This window comes from Lepisosteus oculatus, chromosome 12, assembly GCF_040954835.1.
Source record: "Lepisosteus oculatus isolate fLepOcu1 chromosome 12, fLepOcu1.hap2, whole genome shotgun sequence".
Lineage (NCBI taxonomy): Eukaryota > Metazoa > Chordata > Actinopteri > Semionotiformes > Lepisosteidae > Lepisosteus > Lepisosteus oculatus.
Genome location: NC_090707.1, coordinates 16,831,355 through 16,844,037, shown reverse-complemented (window position 1 = coordinate 16,844,037; position 12,683 = coordinate 16,831,355). Strand labels below are relative to the sequence as shown.

General features: G+C 39.1%; 1 protein-coding gene across 1 annotated transcript in view; it reads left to right on the top strand.

Annotated features, from left to right (window-relative positions):
* Positions 1 to 12,683, top strand: part of dnah9l (dynein, axonemal, heavy polypeptide 9 like) — an 84,541-nt gene that overhangs the window by 36,004 nt on the left and 35,854 nt on the right. Inside the window, exons 31-42 of the mRNA XM_069196791.1 lie at positions 1,556 to 1,701; positions 1,811 to 1,927; positions 2,445 to 2,583; positions 2,675 to 2,767; positions 3,504 to 3,698; positions 4,844 to 4,921; positions 5,308 to 5,440; positions 5,906 to 6,033; positions 6,607 to 6,755; positions 7,534 to 7,684; positions 8,743 to 8,874; positions 9,783 to 9,956. Of these exons, the coding sequence (XP_069052892.1) occupies positions 1,556 to 1,701; positions 1,811 to 1,927; positions 2,445 to 2,583; positions 2,675 to 2,767; positions 3,504 to 3,698; positions 4,844 to 4,921; positions 5,308 to 5,440; positions 5,906 to 6,033; positions 6,607 to 6,755; positions 7,534 to 7,684; positions 8,743 to 8,874; positions 9,783 to 9,956 (1,635 nt within the window). The remainder of the gene's footprint in view (positions 1 to 1,555; positions 1,702 to 1,810; positions 1,928 to 2,444; positions 2,584 to 2,674; positions 2,768 to 3,503; positions 3,699 to 4,843; positions 4,922 to 5,307; positions 5,441 to 5,905; positions 6,034 to 6,606; positions 6,756 to 7,533; positions 7,685 to 8,742; positions 8,875 to 9,782; positions 9,957 to 12,683) is intronic.

The window sequence follows — 12,683 nt, the reverse complement described above, 5'->3', positions numbered from 1 at the left end:
TAGCAGGAACACATATACGAAGTTTTGAGGAAAAGGCAGCATATGCTGTGGTGTAAACTCAAGACCCATGAGAGAGGTTAATGTACGATACTGATTTTTGTCCACAGCAGAGGCTGTACTGTGAATTAAAAACACTTCTGTCATTGTAAAAAACACAAGCTTTGTAACTGGGAAACATGCTAATCACAAGGTTGCAGATGTTGTCTTGTGGAAGCAGTTGTTCTCTGCTCTAAGGTCACCCCAGCTCATTCTGCATATATTGAAAAGGGAATCAAGTATGAAGAAAAGGGTATCCATATCATGACCTTGATCCCAGAACTTGATCAGTGTAATGACATGCTGCTAGGTTGCTATCAATCACTATAAGTGGGGTTCTGTATTGCCTAGACCCTCCTACCAAGATCATCACACTTGGACATCCTCATTGATGCGTCTGCTATGCACAACAATTTAAGAAATAACTTTATTGGCCATATACAATGTCTTGTATTGGGAATATGTCTTTTTACATACCCCAACTTGCTCTCCATGAGACACACAGACAGGGAGAGAAGCCTGGGGTCAGAGTGCAGGGTCAGCCATTTATACAACACCCCTGGAGCAGTTGGGGTTAAGGGCCTTGCTCAGGGGCCCAACGGAGTAGGATTCCTCTGCTGGCTGCAGGATACGAACCTGCAACCTTCCAGCCACAGGCGCAGATCCTTAGTCACAGAACTACCGCCCCATTATTTTATTTATATTTATTCTAACATTTAGGATATCTGCACCATATTCTCTCACATACAACATTAAGATGCTCTTGGTGCTCTCGTTGCTGAAGAGGACTTGATTCCACTGCTCACAGCTGATCACAGATGTTGATGTGACCTGGCATTTCTGATGCAGTGGAACTGGCAGCGTGAAAGATGAAAGTTAATGATCAGGGGAAGGTACTGTATTGTGACTTGTGGTTTCCGAGATTGTATCCTATCAATTTCGGGCTGTTCCTCCCTGTAACATCTTGCCAGTTCAGAAATCGCTGGCTGTGAGCGACAGTGTGTTGACTTATCCCAGCCTCCAACATACTGATGACAAGAAGGTAGTGTTTTTCTGATAATCTGAGCATACTGTCTATATTTTTCTTTCTTGATTCTCATTGGGTAAGACATTGAGCACATTAATCAAAATTATGCCACAAATGTTCAATCAATGTCCTAAATCTGTATTCTCCATTTTTCAAAAAACAAACGTGTAAATAAAGCAATTCGTTTCTTTTGAGTTTCTTTTCTGTGCTCAGTTTATGTTTTGTACATGAGGGAGTATGGTTTCTGTGGTGTTTTTATTGTTTGTTTCGCACCCACATTTTTAACAAAGTGAGCCTGCTTACAACTTTTAATTACTTCTGTGATTCAATCAGACATGGAGTTGTTTGCACATTTTTATAGGTTCATAGTTTTATAGGTGACATAGGACCAGTGGTTCACATAAAATTGGTTGTGGCTGTTTAAGCAGTCGTTTAAGTTTAAATACTGAAGCATTTCCAGTTTAAAGTATTTGTTTCTTCTTCCTTTTTTAGTCAATTGGAAACATCTATAAAGGCCTGGCCCAGACGGGAGTGTGGGGGTGTTTTGATGAGTTTAATCGAATATCTGTGGAAGTCCTGTCTGTTGTTGCTGTACAAGTAAAGACCATCCAAGATGCCATTCGAAACAAGAGACAAAGGTCTGCTAACATTAGTGGCTCTCCTACTCACACATTAGATGTTTTTTTGTGTAAATTGCACAGTTCAGTTGATCTGTGCCTGTTCCTCTTTGTGATTTTTGTCATTTAGGTTTCATTTCCTTGGGGAAGAAATAGAATTAAAACCCACGGTTGGGATATTTATAACACTCAATCCTGGATATGCTGGAAGAACTGAGCTACCGGAGAATCTCAAAGCACTATTCAGGTGGGGATTTGACAAGAATTTCTCCAAGATACTGCAATTTCACCTGGAAAAAAAAGGAGAAAGCCTGACACATAATATGAAGATTTACATTCCTTACACACTGAAGGATGTAGGTTTTTTTATGGCCTTGGACCAAGACCTGAGAACCAAAACGAAATATATTATTTACTATCTTCCATACTGTATCTATTCATAAATACTGTTTATATTTAGTCTTTCTATTTTTCGAATGAGACGTTAAACTGAGGACCTGACTCTCAGTGGTCATTAAAGATCTCCGGGCATTTCTCGATAAGAGTAGGGAGTTATCCCGGAGTCTGGGCCAAATTCCCCCCCCCAGCCTTTACCGTGGCCTCCAAATTGTCCCCATGTATGACTGGCTTGCACTTGCCCTGTGATGGACCAGTCCAGGGTGCACCCTGCCTTGTGCTCATTGCTTGCCGGGTAGGCTCCGGCTTCCTGCGACATTGTATGGTATAAAGCGGTTCGGCAAATGACATGACATTTTGTTATTCAGGCCTTGTGCAATGGTGATTCCAGACTTTGAGCTCATCTGTGAAATAATGTTAGTTGCTGAAGGTTTCATTGACGCTCGCTTGCTAGCCCGGAAGTTCATCAGCCTGTACACACTCTGTCGAGAGCTCCTGTCTAAGCAGGTATGGGGCAGATACGTGCATTGACATACAGAGATTTCCCAGTAGTGTATGTGTTCTCTCCAGTGGATTGAATTAATGTACTCTATTCCAGGATCATTATGACTGGGGCTTGAGGGCTGTAAAGTCAGTGTTAGTAGTGGCTGGTTCCCTGAAGAGGGAAGACAGAAGCAGGCCTGAAGATCAGGTAAATGGAATAGTATTGTCAAATAAAGAAAAATCACAGTTTAGACTTCAAAAGTATTGTTTAATTTTCTCAATTATTAATATAAGGACCTGTTTTTACACCGTGTTGAAGCATAATATTAGAAATCAACATTTTTTTTTTCCCAGGAGAGAGTAGAAATATATATCTTTTTGATTTAAAACGCCTGGAGTAAAAAACGCCTCTTATTTTTTTTATTTTATTGGATTAAGGATTTTACTTTCAACCACAGTTTTCTTAGGAAATGAATCATTACATTAAAGAATTACTGGAAAATGGAAAATATTCCTGTACTTAAATACTGTGTCGCATTTGCAAACAACAGTAAAAAAAAAGTATTTTTAAAGCAAGTTTCATTTTATCGTGTGTCAACTTAGCCCTGCACTAGTGAAGTGTCTTAAACATTTCATACCTGTTGTCTATTTTCCTCATACATTGTTTTTTTTTCCACATAGTGTCTTGTAGTAGCTGAGAGCACAGTCAAACTAAAATTCTGTTGCCAAACCCAGACATATACACTCAGTGGTAGACCTACAGCAAATCTGTTGTGCATAAAAAACCCTTGATTTGTTATCCCATGGAGATGGAGGTAGCAGATTGAGCTTAACAAGCCATATGGGTTGTAATTGTTGGAGTATGATAAATTCATAATGTTTGTTCATTTTATGCCTTTAGTTATGGTTTGTTTTTCTAACATTAACTTCCCTCCCATTCTCAGGTTCTGATGCGTGCCCTGCGGGATTTCAACCTGCCCAAAATAGTCACGAACGACGTGCCCATCTTCCTGGGCCTAATAAGTGACCTGTTTCCTCTGCTGAATGTGCCCCGAAAGAGAGACCTGGCTCTGGAACAGATGGTGCGCCAGTCCATTGCTGAGCTCCACCTGCAGCCAGAGGAAAACTTCACCCTGAAGGTGGGCATAACGGCTTTCTGCTTAGTTTGTTGTGAATCGGATTGAGGCTTTAACATTCGCTGTTTGATGCCATCAGCACCAACATATGGCTAATGTCTTTCCAGCCCTTAGCTATAAACATAAAGTGGTTCAAGTTTTAGCCTTTATCAGTGAAGTTGCACGCAGAAACAGATGCAAGCACTTCAAAATTAAAGAACCAACTCTGCCTCATGTAAAGTTGCAATCACCTAGGACTTGATCTCTCTAAATAAAACCCTTGTGTTGTGCTATAATCATATTTTCTTCAGACCTGTTTCTGTCCTTTTGTAGGTGCGTTCGTTCTTTTTGCTGATTGTGGGAACATTAACATTAAGCAGAGTATCTACCGGGTGTAGTGCTTTTTCCTTCTGCAGGCCTTTCAGATTGGGCATAGCCTGTGCGGGTTTGGGGTGTGCTGTTAGGCACTTGTGATTGATCTTCCAGAACATGCGGTGCACAGCTGGCCCCCTTGCACCCGGTCTTGTGGAATTCGTTCAGCTAGATATGCCTCGCTACAGAGCCCGATCACTCCTCCGAGTAGTACTTACCCTGCTGTTGGCAATGCTAGGTTTGGAGTTCCAATAAGAAGAGGATAGCTCCACAATGCATTGCCCAAACAAAAGCCTGTTCAGAGTCCTGCTCTCCCCCCTGCTCTGACAGAGTGCTATACTGCATGGATGGATGGATGGGGAGTGCCATCAAGTCGGTACCGACTCATGGCAACCCTATGGATAGCTCCCCCGTCACTATCCACAGAGTTTTCAGGGCAAGATACGGAAGCAGATTGCCAGGTCTTTCTTCCGCGCAGATAGTGCGGGTGCTGTTGCTGTTGTCACGGAAACATGATCCTTGTCTGCAGCCCAGTATGAGTTATTAAAGAACCTTGCGCCCGACGTGGGACACGAACCCACTACCCTGAGATTATGAGTCTTATGCTCTACCAACAGAGCTAGTCAGGGCCTATACCGTAGCATAGAGCTCCTTAAAAACCGGTCCTTCCGAAACGCGGGTTTGAAACATTGTTTTGAACTAAAAATGAGAATGTCATCCTGATGAAGCTCTTGGACTTCAACCTGCTCTGTCCCCTAAGAATGTAATGTATTCCCTACCTGTCTCCTAACGTGCAGGTGACACAGCTGGAAGAGCTGTTGCAAGTGAGGCATTCAGTCTTTGTTGTGGGAGGTGCAGGAACTGGCAAAAGTCAGGTACTGTGAATTGCCTGGAAATGGACATTAGCCTGAAAAACATTGAATGTTCTGGAATACCAAAGCCATTTTTGCACACCTTTCTCCACTTGTACACTGTCCCCATCTGTGCTGAATTTAAGTTCTGTTGTCATCGTGCTGGGGATTTACTGTGTACAAAATATGGTGTTAGTAAGAATCTGCCTACTTATATAGAGAGAAATAGTGAAAGATGTCATTCATATTTTGATTTTTAACTTGATATTTCTTCTTTTATAGTTGTAGTGCAATGTAGATTTCAAACACAACAAGTGTTTCATGAATGTAAAATGAGACATTTTGAGGATATTCTTTGCTTAACTCTAGCCTCAGCTGTTTGTAGAGAAAAGTGTGTTTTTTTTTTATAGATTCTAAAGACTCTCCACAAGACGTATGCCAACATCAAAATAAAACCAGTCTGGAACGACATCAACCCGAAAGCTGTGACAACAGACGAGCTGTTTGGTTTTCTCCATCCTTCCACCAGGGAGTGGAAAGATGGTAAGACAGGTCACATCACAACACGTATGGCTTGTTTTTTTTTATTTTGTATGCTGTCACAGTGGATTTCATTTTGCCCGATGTTCACTTTCGGAGAATCAAGGAATAGAATACTATTTTGTGCCAGATATCTGTGTGTGTGTTAGAAACGTGATTGAGCATTCACTCTAGCATGGATTAAGTTTGCACAAAATGTTGTTTTTCTGAATGATCTAAATGGATGCTCAGGTTTTATGATTGATTTTCTGTAGTTGTTTTTTTAATGTGCGCCAACGCATTTCATACAGAATGCAGCCTGCTAAAACTGAAATATACTATCTTCCAGGTCTCTGGGATCTGTGAATGTGAAAAAAAGTATTGTTTATTGTGTTTTTAGAACAAGAAGCAACTCTTTTTTGTAAGGACGTACATATTTGTAAGACAAATAAGACAATCACACCTACAGAAATGCAATTGATATTGTAGGTTTGTTTTCTTCAACAATGAGAGAACTGTCCCGTATCTCTCATGATGGACCCAAGTGGATCGTGTTGGACGGAGACATTGACCCCATGTGGATAGAGTCTCTAAACACTGTGATGGATGATAACAAGGTTAGCACAACTATTCCTTCCAGGTGACAAAATACCGTCAAACCAACTAGTTGATTATGATAAAACGAGTCAAGTGTGGGGAAGCAGAATATAATCAGGATTTCTTTTGAGTGTAGATAGGGCCTAATAGTTTCCCAGATGTTCGCATTACCAGAAATGCAGACTTGTTATTTTAGACTGTTCCTGTTTTTCTTTCTTCTTTTTCTACGCCGCCTCCTCTGTTAAAATATGTCAATCTGCAGGGATGGTTTCTTTCTTCCCAGAGATTATATTGTTCTTGTGCAGTGTTGTTTGAAATCTTTATTAATCAAAGCATGGTAGCTGCGAACTGTTCCAACATATTCCTTGGAAGGACTTATAAACAACGTTACGTAACTGTTCCAGTTGTTACAGTGGTGGCATATTTGAGTAATATTGTAACCATGTTTAATTTAAACCCTCAGCAGTGCCAACATGAGCTAGGATTGTCAGTGGCAGTGCGGGGATAAAACAGGTTTCCACTAGCAGAAATGATGAATACACATTCATTTAATCTAATGTTTATGATACTTATGATTCTTTCACTTCTTTTAGGTCCTTACTCTGGCTAGCAATGAGAGGATATCCCTGACGTCCTCTATGAGATTAGTATTTGAAATCAGCCACTTGAGGGCAGCCACCCCAGCCACTGTCTCCAGAGCAGGCATCCTGTATGTCAACCCTCAGGACCTGGGTTGGAGCTCGTAAGTGTGCTTAACAATCACATTATGAGCAGTTGTAGCAGGTCATTTGAATGGAGTAGTTCTTACTTTTTCTAGTAGACATTCTGAAACCAGAGAAAATGTGACTTGTTTTCCCAAAGCCAGGCTACTGAAGGTTAATTCTCAAAGCTGCATTATTAATTCTGCCAAATGTCTTCACAAAATCATCCCCATCTGCAATCTTCTTTAAAGCTGTCTTGTAGAAATGAAATTAATATCGGAATATAGATAATTAAGAACATAGAGAATAAACAGGATTATAAAGTATAGGCTGTTCTAACAATCTTTGATGTTTGGTTTCTAGCAGCTTAATTGAGCCAAAACTCTTGCTCATCCTCTCAATGATCCTGTGTCTGAAGTAATGGACACCATCACAAATAAATAAAAGCCTAAAGAAATAGATTATTACTGTATTGTATCGAGAGGAACAATGACACACAACAGCAAAGGACAGAGGACTTTTTTTAGATAGTCCAATGGGTTGGATATACACTTAAACTGAAAACAAAGGCAACTGCTAACATATCCACTGATACACCTTCATTTGTAATTGCAAAAACAAAACACAATTCAAATCCCAACTACTGTAGCCACCTTGAGCGAGTCTAAACTTTTCACAGCAATATAAATGCAAGAAGATACCAGGGGTTGAAAAGGGGTTAAAGCTAATCCTCTAAGAGTACCTGCTGACTAGATTTGACACATGCTGTATTATTCCCGTAATTGGGTCTTTTTCAGATTGCTTTTGTTTCTTTTTTAGGTATGTAACTAGCTGGATTGATACTCGACAGGCTCAATCAGAAAGAGCTAATCTGACTATATTGTTTGACAAGTACGTTCCTTACTGCTTGGAGCAAGTGAGATGTAATCTGAAAACAATTACACCAATTCCTGAAAACAGTATGGTGCAGGTAAGTAGCTCCAATCCCATCTCTGGCATTCATCAAGTTTAATTTCCTGGATTTTGTCTCTCTTTTGTGGCTACCTCCTAGAGTTGAAGGTCTCACTTAAGATGATGGTTCTCGTTACTCAGACTCTTCAATTAGTTTTGCACTTCTCACATCAATGTTGTTATGCTACAGTATGGAGAATTACTATACTTTCTCAAATTCACTCTCCAAATTGTTGTTACAGTATGGCACTACATGTTCTTTATGAACGTATTACCCATTTCCCCATTAACACTACAAGAAGATGACTGAGTAGAACTTTTATTTAAAATGACACTAAAAATAAACTGTTTCCGAGTTTCTCATTTTTTATGCCTTAATTGCATGATAACGCACTAGGCTGCTACGATATTAAAAATGGATTTAGGATGGCAACACTTTGCAGCTCTTTCCCTTTCCCTCTCAAGAATCATTTGTTAATCCTTCATTTGCTACTCTTGTTTTACTCACAAAACCTGGAGATTTAGTTCTACTTTTTGTCTATTAGTTGTTGCAATCTCTAGATATTGTTGTAATGATACATTTCTATCCAGTAAATGAACCTGGAAATGCTTAGCATGTTTTAACGTAAAATTAGACACTGCACAAAGCCATAGCTACTTAGTATATTATGTCTCCTTAGCTGTAAAAAGATACGAAACTGTTATTGCTCTTTCTTTCTTGTTATACTGTAAGTCATTTTGAATGATGGTAAATAGATTACTAATTATAGCAGGAATAATCCATCCGCCCATTTTCTAACCACTCCATCCAATTCTGGGTCACGGGAGAGCCAGAGCCTATCCAGGCAAGCAGGGCCCAGGGCTGTGAGGCAGCAACGCTACCGCTGTAATAATCATTATTGATCCAGTGAATGGTCTGGTCTATCTGAACACTACACTGGGAGAGATGATTTTCATCGTCCATTTGAATTGTAAAAATAGAAGCATAATCACTAACACTTTGTGCCTTCCGAACACTGAAGTATTCCGTCTACTGTGGATTCATGGAGAGATGTATGGGTCTTTTCTCCTTGTCAGACACTGTGCTCTCTGCTGGACTGTCTGCTGACCCCTGAGAACACTCCTCCAGATTCACCACGGGAGGTCTATGAAATTTACTTTGTCTTTGCCTGCGTCTGGGCTTTCGGTGGTGCTCTCTTCCAGGACCACGTGAGTATGTTCTCCTACAGCACTCGCACTTGTGTAATCATTTGCTCAGATCAGCAGAAATATAAGGATTAAGCCCATCAAAGTCATCGATGTGCAAGCCCTCTGTCTGTGGTGCACATCACACCAGTTTGCCACATTTGTTACCAGGTCCAGTTCTTTTGGAAATATATTGATGCACTTGCCTGCAATGCTAGAATGTGGTTTTGATTTATGACCCCCACCTGACTGCCCCTTCAGTTTTGTAGCATTTATTTTTGTAAGCTTAAGCGGTAATGCTGTGTTTAAAGTACAGCATGTTTTGTTGATCTGAGTCAAGATGACCATGCTACACTTTTTTGGTTTGATAGAGAGTGCCCATATGAAACAGGTTTCATAGGGTCACATGAGGCTTTAGTGACATCACTGCTTGGGAAGCTCAAGATTCCTCAGCCTGCGGAACAGTGAACATGCTCTCCTGTGATTGCTGCAGGGACCTTTCTTAACAGGTTTGGCATATGTCTCTGTCGTGTACGTTGGGTGATCAGCGGTGTCCATGACAGCGACTTTCAACTATACTGTATGTGGTTTGGTTATGCATGGCCAGACTTCCTAAGTAAGAGAAAAAGACCAGCAGATTGCTTCACCTTGGATTAAAACTGTCACCTCTTCTGATAAATCTAGCTGAAGATGAAGCAGGGTGATTCCCTGTCAGTATAGGTGATCATGTCGTTTGAAGTGAAGATCTGTCCAGATGGTGAAGATCCGTCGAGATGCCTTAAACTCTACAAAAGCAAGGCACAAGGCTCTTCTCTTGCTTCCGTTCATTTTAAAAGTTTGCCCAAACCGCATGGAATGCATATGTGGGAACCTACATGTTTTTGTTGCTGCTTGTACTGCATCGTCACAGGAAGTTTTTGTGTTTCCCCTAGCTTCTCGATTATCGTTCAGAATTCAGCCGCTGGTGGACAAAAGAGATGAGAGCAGTAAAGTTTCCCTCTCAAGGCACTGTGTTTGATTACTTCATTGACCCCCATACCAAGAAATTTGCACCCTGGGCTGACAAGATCCCTCCATTTGAACTTGAGCCTGATGTTTCTCTACAGGTACTGTAATTTCTCAGAACAGTAAGTGGAGATCATTGATTGTCTTAGCTTGTTTGGTTACTTGCAATATTCTTCCATCAGCAGCGTCTGCTAGCAGGCAGCCTAACATGCACTGCTGTTAAGTCTTTGACATTTTCCATTCCTCCACTCTGTCACTCTCGTGTGTTTTCTTCTTTATACAGAAACACATTTCTATACTGTGGTTATAATGGAAACTGACATTAATGACAAGGACCACCTGACAATGTGTCACTTAGATTTGATTGGCAAACGTGATGGGTCAACTTCTAGAGCACTCTATATTGGATGCTCATGTACAGTTTACCTTGTGAATGTGAGTTAAAGATTGCTAGATGGCAAAACTGACTTCTTCTCAATCTTGAAGACAAACAAGAAATTCTCTTCTCACCCAAACCAAGCTGAATTAATAATCACTAACCATGTTACAAAAAGTAGAACATAGCACTGAAGGTTTTGAGGACATTTCTGATGCTGAAACTTAAACACATTGTAACATCTGATGGAGCTAAAGATGTCTGAGAGTTTTGCACAGCAGATTAAGTTGCATAAATACAACAGGTCATAATGTAGGTGCAAATTCAATATATAGTGTAACAAACACACAACAAAAATATGATCAATTACTACATCAGTGAGGGACAGAAAAAGGAAAAAACAAACAACAAAAAAACTGCTTTCTTAAAAAGCATTAATTTGTACACTTGACATTAATGCAACAAGCTGTGCTTCTCAAACTTTACTGCGATTTATATTTAATGAAATTAAAGAGAATCACCTTTGTTTTTATTTATGATGGAACAGAAAATAAAAATATGAATATATTGCAGAATAATATACATAATTTCTAAATTATATTTGACATTTATACATTAGGTATTAATCACACGTGTTTTGATTACATTTGTTTTCAGCTTCTCTCAATTTGTTTTTTGCATTTTTCATTTAAAACAAATTTCTCTTGTATACAGCTGTATTATAGCACAGCACTTTACCTCCAGACATTGCATTTAGAAAGGTTCAAGATTCTAAAGCAGTTCAGAAGACTCAAATGAACACTTGACAAGAATTCAAGGTTGCAAAGGACTACAGCTCAGAATGATTCTGTTCTTTTAAATCCCTGTTGGGCATTTAAATTTTATTGTTCCTGGTATTTGTTCTCAATGGCAAATTAACAGCCTTCCTAGTGCCATTCAGTTTCTTTTCTGAAGACAAGGCTTAAATTTTGTCTAACTGCCCGAATTTACTGCTTTTCTATATTTCACACAGCAGAATCAATAATGTGACTGAAGTGAAGAAGATAAAAATTTATGGTATCTTGCAATTTAATGGTTGAAAAGATGCAATTTGAAAGATCATAAATTGTGAAGGAGTTTATGCTTCATTGGCCTTGATTCAGTACTTGCTGTTAGAACTTGATTTGTGACTGTCTGCAAAGTGTGATTAATGATGTGATCAATGCATTGCCACAGAGCAGTACAGCAGTCCTAATGCTCTTCATTAGAATAAATAAAATAAATTGACTGCAGCTTTATAAAAACTCTGTAATGGTTAAAAATCAAAAAATGTCAGCCTCCAGTTACGATTTAGCTTTTCTTGGTCTATGCCCACCTATATCACATTATTCATGACAACCTTTCTGAGATGTAGAGGGGTCTGCTTAACATTGTCAGACTTATCGCAGAAAAACGAAGTGAAACATTGTGAGAGAAGTGAAAATAGGTTGCTTTGTTGACTGGATCACGCCTTTGAGGAAAAAATGTAGATTCTTTCATCATACAATAACCAGGAACTAACACTTTACCTGGAAAGTGGGGGGACAGCAGTTTTGCGAAGTTTAAATGCAAAAAATTGCAGTTCAGGCTTATCAAAAGTTTACAGAGTGATCTTTGTGCAGATTGCTCTCCATTTGCTTTAGAAAAGCCGTTCTTTACAATAACCTTACAAGGAAAATTCATTTTACTCCAGAATACCTAAAAAATTGGTCACATGGTTGCTCAAATTAAAGAAACCCAAGTGCATATTCTGTAGTTCAGCTTGTCTGTTTTCTTATACTGTACAGGTATGTCTATTGTAACCCTTTTGCTTACTTTATGCTCATTCACTTTAAATTTGATTTACTTCTTTATGGCCATCTTTCTCACCCATTCACTCACCCCTGACTGGCTATCCATTTTTTTTATTTTTGTTTTTATTTCATTTAGAAAAACACCCCAGATTGTTCCATGATTGTTTCTTTTTAATGAATACAAATACGTTTTTCGATTAATCTAAGGTGCTACAGTGAATATAGGACAATTTTACCTAATCTATACTCCTTTTATAAATACCATTTCAGTGTTTCCAGATTTCTGTATTGGGATAAACCGCAGACAGAAGATTGACCAGTGTTTATAACATTAAAATTAAAACTACCTACTGTATGTCACTTTGCATGTTGTTATTTTTTTTCTAATTAGAATAATATAAATTTAGGTGTGGATCTATATAGTTCATAGCCTTTTTCTGTATGATAAAATGCTTTTATGAGCATGCCATTTTTTGCATTATAATAAATAGTTTTATTCTGTCCTCATAAATAGTACTTTTTAGATGTGGATTATTGAAGTAGGTACAAATAATGGCTGGGGAAAGCATCATTCCCTTGGAGAATGACTGAATGGAGTAAAAGGTTGTTTTAAACTCCGATTGTAGCATTACAAAATGATA